General features: G+C 37.2%; 1 protein-coding gene across 2 annotated transcripts in view; it reads right to left on the minus strand.

Moving 5' to 3' along the window:
* Positions 1 to 17,757, minus strand: part of scn1lab (sodium channel, voltage-gated, type I like, alpha b) — a 41,842-nt gene extending 24,085 nt beyond the window's left edge. The window contains exons 1-11 of one of the 2 annotated variants that reach the window (XM_039689268.2): positions 17,499 to 17,757; positions 12,180 to 12,502; positions 11,890 to 12,008; positions 8,968 to 9,057; positions 6,959 to 7,087; positions 5,418 to 5,509; positions 2,862 to 3,113; positions 2,456 to 2,519; positions 1,896 to 2,037; positions 1,496 to 1,702; positions 609 to 887 (exon numbers count right to left, since the gene is read on the minus strand). In XM_039689268.2, coding sequence (XP_039545202.2) covers positions 609 to 887; positions 1,496 to 1,702; positions 1,896 to 2,037; positions 2,456 to 2,519; positions 2,862 to 3,113; positions 5,418 to 5,509; positions 6,959 to 7,087; positions 8,968 to 9,057; positions 11,890 to 12,008; positions 12,180 to 12,449 — 1,644 coding nt within the window. In that variant the 5' untranslated portion in view covers positions 12,450 to 12,502; positions 17,499 to 17,757. Of the gene's footprint in view, positions 1 to 608; positions 888 to 1,495; positions 1,703 to 1,895; positions 2,038 to 2,455; positions 2,520 to 2,861; positions 3,114 to 5,417; positions 5,510 to 5,710; positions 5,803 to 6,958; positions 7,088 to 8,967; positions 9,058 to 11,889; positions 12,009 to 12,179; positions 12,503 to 17,498 lie in introns of both variants that reach the window. The other variant, XM_039689269.2, reaches the window with a different exon arrangement.
* Positions 17,758 to 18,914: the final 1,157 nt, after the last annotated feature.

The raw sequence follows: 18,914 nt of genomic DNA on the forward strand, positions 1-18,914 counted from the left end.
ACTGAAAATAAGTAGACATTAGAAGTTTTGATAATAATCAGACATAAAACAAAAATTGCTCTAAAATCTATTATCATTGTACCAAATTCCCTGTAGATTTGGTTTCATTTGTATCATCACCTGTTGCAAAAAAAAATATGTAAAAATGTATTCATTTTGTTTCTTAAGTTTATTTTTGTTATAATATTTCAAGTGTTCTTAATATGCCATATTCCATTGTAACTGCATTTTATTGTATATTTACATTGTGAAAAATGATGTTGCAGATGTATATTTTCCCTTATATAGTAGACTATGGTGGATTGCATTAGTTCAGACTTGAAATTACATCTCAACCCCATTTACATCAACTTTAATTCATATCTGGATCATTTTTGAAGCATCTGTGTAATACATCTGTGCCGCCTTTGGTTCACACCTGAGCCGTGTAATCCTCTGTGTACAAGTGCATTCCTGAACATTTTGATCAGCTAATATAAAAAAATGTAAAAAAATTTGTCTCTCTACCCACCTAAACTCAGTAACTTAAAGCTGAGAATTATCCGAAGGACACAGTAACGTTTATCAAACCATTTTTTCCACAATGCCACAAAAAAAGTGGAAGTCACCTGATTTGGAGTGGAACATTTCTTCTCATATGAGAGTCGGTTGGCATCTATGGATAAGCGAAATCCAGACCGTCTGATACTGTCCTCTGAGGCGGACTTATGAAACTTCTCCAGATCGGCTTTCTCTTCTTCTTCCCTTTGTTTTCTTTTCTTCCTCCTGTTCCTTCGCTCTTTAGCACTCTTGGAGCTGAGTCTGGACCCCCCAGAGGAGCTTTCCTCTGACAAGCCCCCCCTCCCGCCGCTGTACTCCCCACTCTCTGTTGCTGCTGCCGCGGCAACCTGTCAGCCAATTACAGCACGAGAACCGTTGTTAGGGGCAACCAGAGGTAGGCCAAGTTCAAGCGTACATACCAAAAGCAGAGACAAGAGATGGATAAACATTGGAGAAGGAGAGAAGATCGCTTTATGGGATCCGATTAAATTACAGGTACAGTATTAGACGCATTGTCGACCTTGCTGCTTTATTCATTCTCACTAATCCTAACCACTTTATTATGTTTTTAACTTTCTATCTATCGATGCATCCATCAATCCATCCATCCATTCAGCACCATAGAGAACACAGTCGCCATTTTGGAGTAAATGTTGCTCTTTTTGGTCTCTGTCTCTATTTCTCTCTTTCTGTCTTCCTCTTGTTTCTCTCTTTTTCATGTTTACTAGGGGAAAGGACACTCCCTCACTCTCTCTCATTATCTGTCGGTTTCCATGGCGACTGGACAGTGTTAGCCGCAGTGAGTGTGGTGCTGAGATGACGAATACATAGGATAAGATCAAAGATCAGGAAACTAGTATAACATAATGGTCAAAACAAAAATAATGAGAACAAATATTAACTGTAAATAAACTGTCTGTTGAAGTGAACGTATGTTTGTTTGTTTGTTTGCTACCTGTGCCTCTTCTTGTTGTCTCTTTAGCTGTTCCAGCATGGCTTGAAACTCTTCTTCTTTCTGCTGGGCCTCTTCTATGGTGGCCTGGTTCTGCTCATCATATGCCATGGCCACCACAGCCAGGATGAGATTCACCAGATAAAATGAGCCCAGGAAGATCACAAGAACAAAGAAGATCATATAGGGCTTTCCAGCTGCACGTAGGGTCTGTGAGAGACAGAACACACGTATACAAAATTATTGCTGTGCTGCTGGAGATTCAAAAAACAATGGTTTGGTATAATGCTTATATAAAAAGAAAACAATGGCCTAGACTATATAGAAGGATGCTGGGTGTCTTTTCAAGCCTAGAGTCGGATACTGAGACAAGATGGGCAGTGATGGGATGTCTAAGTTGTACCTGCTGGTAGAGGTTTTCCCAGAAGTCTTGTGTCATGAGTCGGAAGAGTGAGAGGAAGGCCCAGCTGAACGTGTCAAAGCTTGTGTAGCCGTAGTCAGGATTACGTCCTGCTTTTATACATTTGAAGCCCTCTGGGCACTGCCTGTAATCCCCACCAATTAGAAAAAGTTGTTCAGTATATTCAGTGAATAAGAGTAAGCAATTTATCAGCACAAAGCAGAACAGTGGCCTCAGAAAACTGGTCCTAAGTACTAAAAAAAAGAAAAATTCTAAAATAATTGAGTCATACTAACAATTTAAAATGCTAAAAAATGCAAAAAAATAAAGATATCCACCTTAAACAGACATCATATTTTGGAGTTTATTTTTATAAGTACCAGAGGTACATGATAGCATATATCCGAATATTTTCTAGGTGTCAAAAAGGCTGAGAACCACTGCATTATATACGCTTAACCAATTAAAAAGGGAGATATGTTAGATTATTAAGAAAACCTGCAAAACTTTTCTTTGATACAAAAATCAATATTCTAATAACTCTAAGGACATTTTTTATTTACCCCGCATCGCTTGAATTTCCACATAGCAAAGCATCTCTGCGGCCTGGGAGGTGATAATAATTTTCTAAAAGGGAAACAAGCATAAGATAAATGTCAAGATAAGATAAGAAGGAAGAACGTATACACACAAAGATGCACAGTATATGTTTCTAGCATCCAATTCATTTAGCTTGAAGGAAGTGTCCAAATGAAAGCCAGCCTTTAAATCACACTTGCTGCGGCCACATTCATCCACACACACACACACACACAACCATAAAAGTGCTTTAAGCACTAGATGACTCATTTTTCTTGGGCCAGTGGAGCACTCCTCACATCCACAAGAATGTGGAGTGTCAACAAGTATCTCAATAACACACACACACTCACACATAGGAGAGAAAAAGCACACAGATTCTTCACTTACTCTCATCACTAATGTACTCTGTCCAGTTAAAGGTGGAGTTGGGCAGCTCAGAGCCGATACTATAGTTCAGCGTGTCGGTGAGGTTTCCAGTGACATTGAACTCCGGCATCTTCACACACTTCTGCCGCAGGTTTCCCATGAAGAGCTGCAGTCCGATCAGAGCAAACACACTCAGACAGAACACCGTCAGGATCATCACGTCTGACAGCTTCTTCACAGACTGGATCAGAGCTCCGACGATGGTCTTCAGCCCTGAGGAACACGCAACGGTGGTCACAAACACTGCGGATGCGCACAAGAACTCAAACACAGTGTGAGTATGCCTATGTTACAACTACATCTATGAAAAAGATCTAATGGCAACACTTTATAATAAGGTCTAATCTGTTAAATAGCTACTGTACATTAAATAACATTTACAACATTTATTAATCTAAGATAAACAATGAAAAAATGAATAACAATAAACAATAGGGTATTTATACTGTAAATTACCATAAATATAAATACTGTAAAATATTGTTCATTGTTAGTTCATAATGCCTAATGCATTATATAATTTCAACAAATTGTACCTTATTGTTAAAGTGTTACTGTTTCTGTCATCCATATATATATATATATATACTGTATATATATTTATTTGTTGTTGTTTTTTACTGGAATGGTTCACCCAGAAACCCATTTTTTATTCACTCTCATGTTATTCCAAACCTGTGTGCTGTTATTCTTCCTTCAAAGCACAAAAAAGGACATTTAAAAGATATTTCACACAGCTCTATTCAAGTGACAGTTCATAGCAACCACAGCTGTCAATATCCAAACATATATACAGTATATATATATATATACATATACTGCATTTTAAGCTGTCTGAAGTCATCTGATAGCTTTGTGTGATGAAAAAACTGAAAATCTCTGTTGACGTGTCAACATCAGATTTGGTGTCATCAAGAAAATCTTCTTGAGCATACATTTAAATTAAGACTCAAATTCTGATACTGTATGTTCTTCATACATGCTATTTTTAAAAATAGCATACAAGTTTGGTTTGGAATAAGGTTTTGGAATAAGGTATGGAGGTTGAATGGGTGGTAGGGGGGTGACAGAATTTTCATGTTTGGCTGAACTTTTCCTTGAAAATCTGGCACTATAAAACAGTATAAAAGTTTACTTTAAAAAAAACTTGTGCTGATAATTTACTCACCCCCATGTCATCCAAGATGTCCATGTCTTTCTTTCTTCAGTCGAAAAGAAATTAAGGTTTTTGATGAAAACATTCCAGGATTTTTCTCCAATGCACTTTTCTGGGCACCAAACGGTTCAAAAGACAGTTTCAGTGCAAACTGCAAACTGTTCAAAGGGCTTTAAACAATCCAGACGATGAATAAGGGTCTTATCAAGTGAAACGATCGGTCGTTAAAAAAAAGAAAAAAGTTTAAGTTTTATAAGCTCAAAAGCTCAAAATGAACGAATCTTTTTCCGAGTCAATTCGTTAATTTTGTTCGTTGAATGAACCAAATAACTCGAAAAAATATTCTTTCATTTTGATTAACGAGTTTGAACAGGAAAGTCACAAACGTGACATCACAGAACAGAGTAAGGCGACCATTTGAGCTTATAGAAACAGTTTTTTAAATGAGTGATCATTTTGCTTGATAAGACCCTTATTCATCGTCTGGAATCGTTTAAAGACCTTTTTTTAAAGTCTTTTGGACCTTGAACCGTTTGGTGCCCAATAAAGTGCATTATACAGAGAAAAATCCTGGAATGTTTTCATCAAAAACCTTAATTTCTTTTCGACTGAAGAAAGAATCACATGGATATCTTGGATGACATGGGGGTGAGTAAATTATCAGCAAAAGTTTTCTAATCTTTAAGTATAATTTTTTTTAACATTCTGCTTTTGATTTTGTAAATTAGTTAAAAAAAAGCAATCAGAAGCTTTTGGTGGTTATAAACATGGTATTAACTACAGTATTAGCTAGTTGAATAAAGGTTTGTGATATTGCGTATTATCAACATTTAAGCATGCAGTGTAGGACAGTGAGTGAAAGTGTAGCATGTGCGTGTGTGCATGTCTGTGCTTCACACACACACACACACACACAGCACGGGACATAGCGAACGCGGCCGACGATGCGCATGCACATAGAACTCAAACAGCAGACACAGGAGAAGAGAAGAGTAAAGGGTCTCAAGTTCTCTATCTCAGACTATATAGGCTTCAGCAATGTCTCATGCAGAAAAACAAACAAAGAAACAACACAACTCAAAAAAATGCCCAGTTGTCTATTTCCCAAGGCATGATGGGAGACCTTTCCCAAGGCGTGATGGTCTTAGGGAAATAACAGAGCAGAGCCCGGCAAAAAGGATATAAGGAAAACTACAGAATGTGTTTTTAAAAGCCTGGAATCCCGTTTTTACACCCGAGCGGATTCCTGCTTTCTCTGACCGCTTGGAGCGACAGAATGAGAGAGAGAGGCCAGCGGAGGAGGGGATGGAGTGAGCGAGAGCTCAGATGAAGAGAGAGGCAGCCTGTGAGCTAGCCCTCACCTGGAATCACTGATATAGTTTTGAGTGCTCGTAAAACCCTGAAGGTTCTCAGTGCTGAGACATTGCCCAGATCCACAAATTCTGTTACATATCTGTAGGGAGGGGGAGGGAGGAGGGAGAGGGGGTCACACGCGCACACACGCACGCACAAACACACACACGCACACGTGTTAGGACAGGACAGGGCAGCAGAGGGAAACGTCACACAGAGACACACACCTGACTGACAACCGTGTTTACGCGCACACGCATGCGCACGTCTATACACACACACGCACACGTACATCCCTTACCTGGGATGACTGAGATAGTTTTCAAAGCTCTGAGCACTCTGAAAGTGCGGAGAGCTGACACATTGCCTAGGTTTACAAACTCAGTTACATACCTGTAGGATCAAATAGAGAGTTAACACAAGCGCACACACGCACGCCGACACACCAGCTCAAACTCACACAACTGCAACCGACATGGATTCACCAGCTTTCCTTCATTAAAACTATCCGAGTAAACTCTCATTAACAGTTCAGGGAAAACAGTGGACATTCTCATGCTGCGTTCACGTGCTATGGAAAATAGGATATTTTACACTTGTGAACTGGTATTTACCAGTGTGTTGCGTTCAAGTGCTTTTGATGTCGTAATGTGGCAAAAAGATGTGGAGATCCAGACCTGTTATTTAGCTAAAACTATTTTAGATTGCTTAAGTCATCTGCAACAGCAAGAAAATGATTTATCAAAACTCAAAAGGTAAATAATATGCTGTATATTTTCTAGATCATGAATAGTATATTTTTACCATTCACGACTCTCCGCCATTTTGAAAAGGTCAAAGGTTATCTCATCTCGGCAACTCGTCCATCAAAATATTCTACGAGTTGCCCAGTGGAAAATACCACGTGAGGGGGTGTTCATGTGCATTTTCCACGTCGGCTTTTGGTATTTACCATAATTACCATAGCACATGAACGCAGCTTCAATTCTCGTGTGTTTTTAATACAAAATAGAGCTGCAGTATTAATTGTTAAAAGATCCTGGTCTTGATTCAAACATCCACGCAATCTAATTTCTAAATGATAACAATTCGTATAGAAATTACGATCACAACGGAACATTCAAATCTGATTATCACATTCAAAATTATCACAGAATTCAAATGATAACAAAATACAAATTATCACAGAATTACTGAGATAGTTGATCTCCTTTTGAAAGTAACTTACTGCTTCAAATAAAGGTCACCAGTAGGTGGCAACAAGTGACAAAAACGTACATTGAATCATTCATTCTCGAGATATTTAAAAAAAATTCATTCAAAATATTTTTTTAAAAACAATAATTCAATCAAATTATTACTTAGGCTATTTTTTAAATATATAATAAACCTCTAATATTACTTGATATTTTGTTTGGTTGCCTATTCAAAATCATGGCTGAATCGTGATCTCAATTTTAAACAAAAAAAACTATGATTCTCAATTTATCCAGAATCGTGCAGATCTGATGCAAAATAATATGCATCAGCCGTCCTCAGAAATACTCACGCCATCATAATGACACTGAAATCCAGCCAGTTCCAGGGGTCTCGCAGGAAAGTGAACTTCCCCACGCAGAAGCCCCGCGCCAGGATCTTAATCAGGGACTCGAAGGTGTAGATCCCTGTGAACGTGTACCTGAATGCACAAAAACAAAACTTCACCAACATAGTTCACAAAAGTAAGAACTAAAGTATGAAATTAAAACAAATAAATGTTAAAGACCCATGTAATGATTTGTCAAATTCTATTTTGACGAATTTCCTATTGAAAAAGAACATTGGGCCAAGAAATACTGATAGACTTACGTACGATTTTTACGACTGTTAGAACTTTTTTCATGAAACAAAAAAGAGAAATGTCTAAAGGCCAATTCACACTGCACCGACAGATGCCAGCCAGATTACAGTATGTCATTTCTCAGACGTTTCAAGACCCGACAAACGCAGAATTAATGTGTTTAGTCAAAAGTGCTGACCAACGCCGACAGACATCGACACGGGTAACATACAGATCTGACAAACCCTGACAAAGTCTCTGTTGCCGTCTGTAGGTTCAGTCTGAATTTGCCTTAAAGGGATAGTTCACCCAAAAATGTCAAAAACTATCCCTTTAAGAAGAGAATTAAGTACATCAAAAACATAAGGATTCATGCACACAAAACACATTTTTGTGGTTAAAAGCGATTTAAAATACAAGGACTAGAGGCATGTTTTTTTAAAAGATGAACTTTTAATTTTAACCTGAGCTGCGCGTTTAGAATGGTGAGTCATGCGTGTTACTGTACAAAAGATGCTAGACGCAACAGTCAACGAGTCTGTCTAGCATAGAGGTACCCAAACTTTTCAAAACGAAGGGCCAAAAATCTCACTTGATTGAGATCAAACCTTGGTTCTCCTCATTTATAATTTTCATAATTTAAAACATTAAGCAATCTATTTATCTAACCCAGTTATATTTTCAGAGTTTTATAGTGCAATGAATCTTTATTGCAGATTTTAATGATGTTTTAGAAGACAAGAATCTTGAACATTAATTTTGTAATATTGTAGCATGTGTTACTGTAATATTGTCCCACCCTGTCAGGGTTGATTTTGTTGCTGATTGCACATAATCTATTACATAACACATAATTTAAAAAAAAAAAAATCAAGTTACAGCACAGTGTAAATTCACCATATGCTATGGAGTCTATATTCCTGTATTTGCATAATATATCGCAACTGCATGGGGGTGAAAACAAAAATAATCTTTATTAAAAAATGATGCACACATTAATGGATAATAATGCAGAAATCCAAATTTGGTAGCATGATTTTTCTTAATTTAACATTTGTTTCCTCAATCTCGCATTTTTCGTGTTTTGTTGTAGCAGCGATTCGATGTAACAATACACATAAACGATTACTACATTCCATAATCAACTTTCATTATCAGATGGGTGTTTGATTTAATGAGAATAACTGGTTAAGTGAAAAATTGTACCATGAGATTCGTTCGAAAAATTCAACTCACTGACTCAATGATCTTGGCACAGCAGTTCTTGAGTCAACAACTCACTAGAGGAGAAGATTACCAGTGAATAATGACTTTATTATTTTATTTTTTAACTTTCCATTTTCAGTCACTTTCAGCCACAGGTTATTGTTTGGCTTTAGATATATATATATATATATTTAAAGTCTTTAGAAAACTTAAAAACTTTTCTTTTCCATTGTTAGTCAAAAACAGATGGTATGTTAATATGTATATATATATATATATATATATAAATTAGGGGGATATGACACATCTTACAGATCCTTTTATTGACCAAATATCTGCCCATACAAGAGAATAGAAGATCATCAATATGTTTAGTTGATTGCTCCAGAATACTGATAATGTTGTCGACATTTAGGAATACACTAGGACAGAGATGGTCAACAGAAATGGACAAAAATTTGAGGTTCCTAACAAATGTTAATCAGTTTAGACTGTAAAACGTTCTTAAAATCTATGCACAAGATGTGACTTACTCTACGTTCTTGGCCCAGTCCGGGGGATTGCTGAGGGTCATGAAGGCGCAGTTGGTCAAGATTGTGCACATGATCACAAAACTGAACAGCGTAAGCAGAGGTCAAGGAATATACACAAAGAAAATACACACAAACACAACCAACCAACCAAATCTCAGCCTCAAATGACATAGCCACAAGGTTTAAAGGAGAACTCCGGCGCAAAATGAACCTTTGGTCTAATAAAACATCGGTACCTATTCAACAGTTTCATCCTTTATAAAGACAGTGCACTCGTGTATACAAACAGGAGCCATCTTGGAAAAGTCACGACAAGTCAAACCACGAACGACGTGCTGAGTGATCTGAACTGTATGAAGTTCAGCGAATTTCTGAACTGTATGAACGGCGTTTGGGGATCGACTTATCAAGACTATTTTCTGATGGATCCTGTCTGTATAGATGAAGAACTGTCTTCATAAAGTATCTTCTTATTAAACGGTCTGTACACTTACAAAGTTCTCAATGCTTCGTTTTGCATGTATGAACCCTCATTATGTTACTGCGTTAGTGTGGGGCTATTTTGAGCCTTGTTAGTGGTATAAACTAGCGATTTCTCTTTACTTAGTCAATGCCCCCAATACTAGCATTATACGCTAAGCAGTTTTTAGAGATAAAACTCTTTACATTCGATTATCATGAAAACAAATCTCAGAGAACGATTGACTAGGTACCGATGTTTTATTAGACCAAAGGTTCATTGTGCGCCTGAGTTCTCCTTTAATGCCTATGGGAAAAAACAAAAGATATGAAAAGTTATGTTGAAAGATATCAAAAGTTATGTTTGAGGCTTTCAGTAAACAAAATAAATGTACAGAAGCAGAACTCTATATCTATGGTATGTACAATAACACTAAAAAGGTTGGAGTCAGTAAAATTGATTTTTTACTAAATTCATAGGATACATTACAATCATCTAAAGTGACAAATACTTTTAAATACTTTTAAATTGTCACAAAATACATTAATTGTTTGATCTATTAATCAAAGAATCTTTGGGGGAAAATGGTATCAGTTTCCAAAGAAATTTTAAGCAGCTGTTTTCAACATTGATAACCCTCTGATGGTCTTCCTTTATGAGTCACGTCCTGGGCCTTCCAGGCGGACCAAGTGACCGGAGGCCTAAAAATGAAACTTCTGCAATTTATTTTTGTTCTATAATATTTATTCTTTTTAATTTAGTATTTTGAGACAATTTGATTGAATTTATTAATATTTATGCAATATTTATGGTCTATTTTTTCAATGGAAATATATATATATATTTTTTTTTTCTCTATATTATATATTATTTTTTTAACAAAATATTAACAATGCAGTATTTTTATTTAATATAAAGTCTAGGCCTTCAGAAAAAATATTTTTTAAAGAAAATTAGCACCATCTGGTTACAGTATAGAGAAAAGGAATAGAATCATGGTGTAACTAATAGATGACATGTACAGTTCTCTATGGATAGGCAATTGAATTCCCCAGCTGTTTATGAACACTTTTTTTTTTTGGTGGATTTGAATATATAATTGAAACAATCTCAAAAACTATTTCTTATTAAAAAATTTGTAATTTTTTTTTTTTTTTTTCAATTGTGAATTTTTATGTTTTTTTCAATTTCCCATTCATTTCCTATGGGGGTCATTTTTGACCAAAGACCAAAATCGTGACTCATTTTTTTACGAGCACTTAGCATGCTCGGATCATGACCTCAATTTTTTTTTGTATTCACATACCAAATGCCAAAAAAGTCACAATGTATCATAACCTTCCGATGAAGCTGTGATTTTTAATAATTCAAAACAGAAAATTATTCGGTCAGAAGTGACCGAGGACCATCAGAGGGATAATAATAAGAATTGCTTCTTGAACAGTAAATCAGCATATTATAATCATTACTTATAAAGACACTGAAGACTGATGCTGAAAATTCAGTTTTTGCCATCACATGAATAAATTACATTGTAATGTATATTAAAATAGAACACTGTTATTTTAAATTGTAAAAATATTTCATGATATTACTGTTTTACAGTTTTTTTGAAAAACAATCTAATCAATCCAGTCTTGGTGAGAATAAGACTGACACAATTTCACTGAGCCCAAACTTTTTAACTGTATACTTAAAAACAAAACGAATTTTGTTTGTTTCCTTTACATGTTGGTCAGATTGTCAGATGTTGGTTCCTTCTAAGCGAGATGTCACAATAAAAAGTCTGTGTCACATGTAGACCGTTTTGGTGTTGTTTTCTGTCACATACGGTGGCTGTAATGAATGCACAAAGACAAAAGAATAAGAATACAAAATAAACAGTCTTTCAACAAATTTCACAGGAAAACTCAGGAGCAAAAATCCACAAGCAAGTTACACACTGACGAGACCACACAATGGAACACATGAACTGAAACAGAACAGCTGTTACTGTAACTAATTAAGAACCATGGTAATGAACTCACGAATCAGACAGGCAAAACAGGAAGAAAACACAGAGAATATGAAACCAAAACAGGCTACACGTGACAGTCTGGCTACACAAGACTAAAGCCCTGTTCACACCAGGAACCATAATTATAAAGATAACGATAAAGAAAAAGTTCTAAAAATCTTTCCTAACATATAAGAGAATAACAGAGTCCACACCACAACTATAATGATAAAGGCAAAGAAAAACGATAATATTTGTCTTCGTTTTCAGAATGATTTTTTTTCCAGCTGATAAATGATAAAAACAATGACAATTGTGCCAGACACCAGAGCGCGAGCATTTAAAGCAGCAGACAACATATCTGTAATGTGTGTCTCATCCGATGATATGGAAGCTAAGTTGTCATAATAGTTATCTATAACCTGTTCAGATGCTTACATACATCCATTCAGCTGATAAAGGATATGAATGCACCAGGACCTTGATGGAGATTCTCCTCAATGGATTGAAAGGGCTCAAAATATACAAGGCCGGCGTAGCATTAAAGCGGAATATGGCCTTCCCGCGATTCAATACTATAAAGGTCTGAAGCAGAGAAAAAAACGGATTGTGGTTACAGTGCACGTTCTGTGACAATCTCTTTTCAAATCTGTTATATAACACGTTCTGACACCAGACTAAATTCCTGCTGCAAATAACAAGCAACCAAAAGCTAAATGTTTTCCATTTGAAAAAAAAAAATCTTCCTTCACATACTTTTTGGTTGCTGTAGTAGTTGTCCAGGTCCTCCAGCGGGACGGACACCATATTGGGTGGAATGTCTCCGTAGATGAAGGGCAGGGATTTCCCCGCCTCCAAATCGCTGTTGGGTTTGGGCCCGTTTTCGTCATCATCATCGGGCCGCCTCTCGACTTTGGGCCGTTGGGCCGCCTCCTCTGCGATGCGGCGCTCGATAGCAGCGAGAGACTCGGGCACGAAGGGCCGGAAGCTGTCAGGTCCGGGTGGAACGAGCAGCTGAGCAGCCATATTGACATCCTGCTCTGGTAGCTGCACCAGCTAATCTCCGGTCACTCTGGGAGCTGAAGGAAGGAAATCACACGTTCAATACACAGTTTCTGCAAGAGATCAATCCAATGAGTCAATCTGTGGCAGGTTAAAATATGAAATTAATCAATGTCAATTTATTTACAGAACAATCAGCATCACTCTGGAGACTCGAAAGAAGAATTCAGAATTATTACTAATAAAGAGGCTGTTCATATTCAGCTTGTGTGTGTGTGTGTGTGCGTGCATTTACAGAATTGGATGGTTGTACCAGCTCTGTATGTTACAGTAGAGCAGCAATGCCTGCGGGTCACCAGGCATAAATAGCCCGTCTGGCGTTCTGCCCTGAGTGCTGTGGCCAGACCTGTGAGCGCCAAACTGGGCATGTACTCAAATCAAATCAGCTACAGTCCCAGGGGCTTCATGACCCCTGTGAATCCCCTCTACCCATCAAGATTCACTGGCTCAGAGAATAGTGACAAATATGTAAGATATGGGGGATAAAAAGAAGAAAGAGAAAGCAGGAGATGACTACTAATCGCAAGTTTAAACATTTTTTAAAATACATGATCTAAGGATTCTAAGTAATGCGACCATAAATCTGTGTTCTTTGTTTTTATCTAGTTTAATTATACCATCGTTTATTCATATTATTATCATTTGATTTACTGTAATTGAATCATTGTATTATTACTATTCATAATTGTATGTTTTTATATTTCTTATTATTTCTTAATCTAATGATTGTGTGGTTTTAAGGGATTTTTTTCTTCACGAGGAGATAAGAGAATCTCTGCCATTTTAAGGTTTTTAATATCACAGGATGATGTTTTGAAGCAGTAGTTTTACTTTATTTTTCCCTTGGTGTAATAACATATGCTGGATTTTGTACTGGTCAGACAAAGTCTAAGTAGAAACATTCGCAATTAAGATTATTCAATAAACTCTGCTTTTTTTATTGCTATTTTATTATCATCACTTCATGCTCTTCTCTGGCTTTCTCAGTCAAACTCTTTGGGGTATAGGGTATCAAAATCTTGGGGTACCAGACAAGATTTTCTGTTAACGGGTCTTTTGGACACCAGACAAAACAGAAATCTCTTGACCAGATCTTGGCGTCTGTCGTCAGATTTGACATTTAAAATACATCCAATCTAACAAAGGCAAATTAAGCAAGAATGCATTAAATTGATCAAAGGTGAAAGTAATGAGTATGACAGTTCTTTTGCTGAATGCTGATGATTTTAGCTTTGCCACCACAGGAATAAGTTACATATGAAGAGTTCAGATGCAAAAGCCTCTAAGTGCCATTTGAAATTTTCTTCTAGAATGATCATTTTTATAAAGCTTGTATATTTAAGTTCAGTGATTTCACTTAAATGGCAATGATAATTACCTATTAATTGTTATTTAAGTGAAATTACTGACCTTAAATATACAAGTTTGATAAAAATCATCATTAAAGAAGAACATTTCAAATGGCATTTATATGCTTTTGCACCTGAACTCTTCATATTCACATATATTAAAACAGTTATTTTAAATTGTAACACTATTTCATAAAATTATTATTTTTACTGTATTTTTGATCAAATAAATGCAGCCTTTGTGAGCATAAGAGACCTCTTCCAAAAAACATTCTTATGTGAGCCTTACTGACCCCAAACTTTTGAATGATAGAGCATATAATAATATCGCTAGTGAAAGAACCCACATTTTATTATACAGCTATTCCATAGAATTCCTCTGTGAAATATTGTTTTATAATGACTAACTGTACTTTATAATTGACCGACTGTATGAATTTCCTACACTGCATGGTTTAAATTTCATTTTTTCCCCTTATATTTTAAATACATTTATTAACTGTTTAACACACGGTATGTCACATTACTAACATTGGAATCCCAAATCCACCATTCCTGTGAGTGGCACCTGAGCATGCATCTGGCTGTCTAAAAAATTGTTTTATTTAATATGCAATAGTAGTTTCTAGAATTCTCTAGAACTATGATTTCTTTCACACAAAAAACAGTTGACACTGCTCCAAACCACCCACAATGCAAATCTCTGAGTCCTCATCCAACTAGAAAGGCACGGTAGTAGTTGCAAAAAATAAATACATTTGACCAAGAAAACTCAAAAAATCAGAAGCACGAAAAATCTTTTAGCTCACCAGATCCTGCATAGATCATGCACTTTTAATGAATGAAGATAAAAACAGAGATAAAATGCATTGATTATACTGTGACCAAATAAAATGTGCTATGCCTTCTTCCCTTTTGCACACTAAAAAGCAAGTTGAAAAAAACTAACATCATTATACAAATCTGCATGAAAATGACATGCCTGGAATATGAAGGATACCTCAAATAAAGCAATACTTACGAACGAAGGTATACTAATAAAATCAGTAAAAGCATAGATTTAGTTTCTTGGTACAAGTTTGAGTTGTCTGCATTTGAAAGGTGCTATTAACTCCCGCTGACAATGTTTTCTAGTCAAAACAATATTCCAGGGTGCCCTCACCTAATCTGGGCCAGATTTCAGTTTGCAACTGTGACTAATTTTCGTCAAGCAATTGTTTGCGCGTGTGTGGGTATGTGAGTGAGCACAGTGAGTTGTCTCTCCCTACCGTCACCCAGCCAGTTCAGCCTGTTTCCTCTGAGGACAAAGTAAAAAAACAACTCCCTCACCCATGTGTCCACCCACCCAAACAATCATCCAATGATCCACTTATTTAACCCCCCTCCAAAAAATGAGCTAACTCTCTGGAGTGCCATTACTCCCAGCCCTGTCCCCAGGGTCAAAGCAAACCTCAGAGAGGAGATTGGCACAATTTAGGCACTCCTGGGTAAACTATACTACTCACAAGAAATTTAGGAAGCCACTCTGGTGGTATCATAATAAAGTTACATGTAACATAATAAAGACTACCAATGAACATTAGTTTAAAATATATCACCTCAGTGGATCCTACATGATACTCCAGTTAAGATACTGAAAGATTGTGACAGTTTGTCACAGACAAGGTGGATTAAAATATTCCAGGCCAACTCTGTGTGTCAGAATTTCCCCTCAAACCATGACAGTCATGCATACATGTTTAGACACTGTATGTGTTATAACGACTCTGTGTATATGATTTCTGACAGATGGGGGTGGGGGAGTGACCTTCCACATTACCTCACACTAAACTCAAACAAAACACCAACACGTCTCCTAACGAAGCCGTTAGTGCATACTAGGCTGATTTCTATTCAAGAATGTGCCACTTTTACCTCAACTGTACGTTAAAATGGTTCTGCTCCGTCGAGGATAATAGAGATTCGCAACCGCTGCTCTCCATGGTGCTGAAACACAGGTGCGCGCGCTTCCGCCTTGGGCTCAGTTCAGGTCATCCGCCACGCGCTCCCTCCACCGCCGTCATATTCGCGTGCTATTCTTAATGATAGTTTGACTCTTACGTATTGAACATGGGTGATTCGGGGGATTAATAATAGCAAATTTCCTCAGGGTTAATAATAGAAAATTTCCTCTAGCATTACTATACAAGCCATTAAAATGCGAATTAAATTTTGAAAAGATCGAGAAAACTAATTTCTAAAAGTTTACGGGCTGTTTTAATGAAGGGTTTGTTCGTTTGGAATTCACTGATTGGTTTATATTATAATACAAAATAAATGTCGCAAGTAAGGTTAAAAATGGACTGGCTTTCATTTTAGAGTTTTCTTATAGGCTAGCTTATGTGTTTCAACAAGTCAAACTGTGTACCTCTCAAGAACCACAATAAACAACGGTTTTAATCGAAAGCTGATGTATATTTTTGTCCTGAATGGTGACAGAAGCCCAAGGTGAGCTTGAAGGCCCTACCTTTATTGATGAGGATTCATCTCGAGCGCAGGCGAAGCAGCTGTCGCCATGTTGACGTCTCCGTTTATTTCCAATCCACAGGCTCGAGGTCCACCCAAAACATGACTGTTACGTAGACTACCATTTACACGGCCATTTCTTGATCTTTATGGAAAAAATAAACCCCGCCTGGGGCTACAACAGATCTACATTTCCGACCCTGACTGAAGAACCGAGATTGATGTAATTCCACGTAACGAGAAAGCCATCCAAAGGGTTAAACGGTGTCTAGGCGACAGAGAAACCGTTTCTGGGTGTGCCTTTTTTTCACTGATCAAAAATGCCTCCAACATAAACGAGTTTCGGAGGCATAAAGGTTCGCATTAACACCGCAAACTGGTCCATAATGGTGTTTTCGGATTGTGTTTTTCACCCCCTTCTCGTGTACAGCCAGTGTGCGACTGTGGGTGGGTGTGGATATCTGAGGAGGGGGTCGGTCGCGTTTGCTCTCCTCTTTTCAATGACAATCATTATCAATATAATTAATGCGTTTTGTGGAAATGGCAAGACTTGTGAAATCCTCAAAACAAGAGTTATTATTTTATTAAGCTTTAAACAGTCAACGGCAGTCCTTCACTCAAGCATCTCCCCAATTTTTGATAGATCAGCCAAATTCAGCAGCACCATCCTCATCTCCATAGGCAACCAGCGGACAGAAACCCAAACATCTGTCCAGTTTTCCTACATTCACAAATCCTCTGATGTGGCTAAAAGCGATAATGCCACAGATACAAATCCCGTTAAAACTCATTATATGTGCCTGGATGATCCCAATTACAGCGCAAACATATGCCTCATCCTCTATAATCTTTATATGGATACGATTTTTTTTTTGTTTCACGTCATTTAATCAAAATCCCACTGTTTTGGAGTAGATCAGCCAGATGGTGACCTTTAAATGAATGACTCGTCATATTCTTCTTCTGAACATAAGGACATTACGTTCTGATCACCAACTGTAGGCTATTTGTGAGGTAAATAGCCTATAGGCCTATTTATAACAGCCATACATTAACATTTACACGATCCTTCTCGCAATTGTATGCTGATTTGTTAGGCAAAATATGATGATTATTTGCCAGGCCATTCTAGACGTTTCTGAATTGATCTTTTACTTACCATAACGATGCCTGTCAGGCTCGAACCTGGATGACAGTGGGTTCCAATGACTGCAGTTTTGCCGTTTGTTCCTTCTATTGTGTTTTTCCTCCCACTAAAACGCGGTTGTTGTCAAACAGATTGAAAAGATGAGGCGATGTTTTTATCCATTGAAAGGCGCTCTCTGTCGTTCGTCTCCCCAAATATCACGGCTGATAGTCGCTTCCGGTTATCGGTGGCTTGGGTGGTGGGAGTGACGCGTGCGCGAGCCTCACGACTCGACTCCAGACTCCGAGTCAATGCACAGCTCAAGCCAGAACCTGCACGTGAGGCCACGGTCGACGACTGTTACGAACACACGGAGGTTGCAGGACAAATATCTACCTATATGTGAAGCGGTTTACTTTTCATTTTTGTACATTACTTTTCACATTATTGTTGTTTATTGAAATGTTTTCACTCCTTTGTCTTGTTTAAATTTCGATGAAAAAAAGGGTAGGCCTATTTAAATGGCAAGTTGGCACTTTTTTCTTGGCCAACAGTACAGTACAAGCCTTTTATGTGCCAATGCGGAAATTGACTTCATACCCTGCAAATATTCACTGGATTAAAAGTGTGATAACTAACCCTGGCATATTCCCTGCGATTTTCTTTTTTTGCTTGAAATGTCAACACAACTGTCCAATAGTAGCCTATAATTTACTTTTATTCTCAGATTATCATATGTTACTTTTTGTTTGAATTGCTTAAGTTAAAATGCTACTGTTATGTTTTGGTAAGACGTTACGATAATTCAAATCCTTTGCAGATATTACAAAAGCTTCATAATGCACCTTCTAAATCTGTATCTTCTATATACTTTTACTCTTTTTTTATTTTACATTGTGTCTGTGTTGTCTGTATGTACTTATCATGCACTCAGAATATTTATTGTCTCACAATTCGATGCAAATAACTAATAAACACAATACCCAGACTCAGAGAGGACAAACAGATAGCCTACTTGTTAACAATGACGTTTATTGTGCAGAAGCAGATCAAACAGGTGAGGACTGAGATTAAGCACGTGCCCACACAGAATAAATCACAGTCTTTGTCTTTAGCAGTGTGTGTGAGACAGCAGAATGGAAAGATGGATCGCACACCTTGTTTGGGTAGTGGCAAGTTAGCAGGTATCTTTCACTCACACTGGTAATCAGGACTGAATCTCTCATTTATGTGGTTCAGGTAACATCATTTTCGAGTTAAATTTCGAGTTTCTGTTGATTAAACCAATCTCCCTCATTGTATTTACTTACATTTTTTTCATTTCAATGAACTCAAAACCTTATTTTTTAAACCAACAATATTTTTTGCTCAAACAAAACCAGACAATGTGTGTATTCGAGGAGTGTGTTTTTATCAGTGATGAGGTATGCTCAGTGACATGTTCGGGTG

Source organism: Pimephales promelas, chromosome 8 (genome assembly GCF_988280905.1).
Source record: "Pimephales promelas chromosome 8, fPimPro1.hap1.1, whole genome shotgun sequence".
Classification (NCBI taxonomy): Eukaryota; Metazoa; Chordata; class Actinopteri; order Cypriniformes; family Leuciscidae; genus Pimephales; species Pimephales promelas.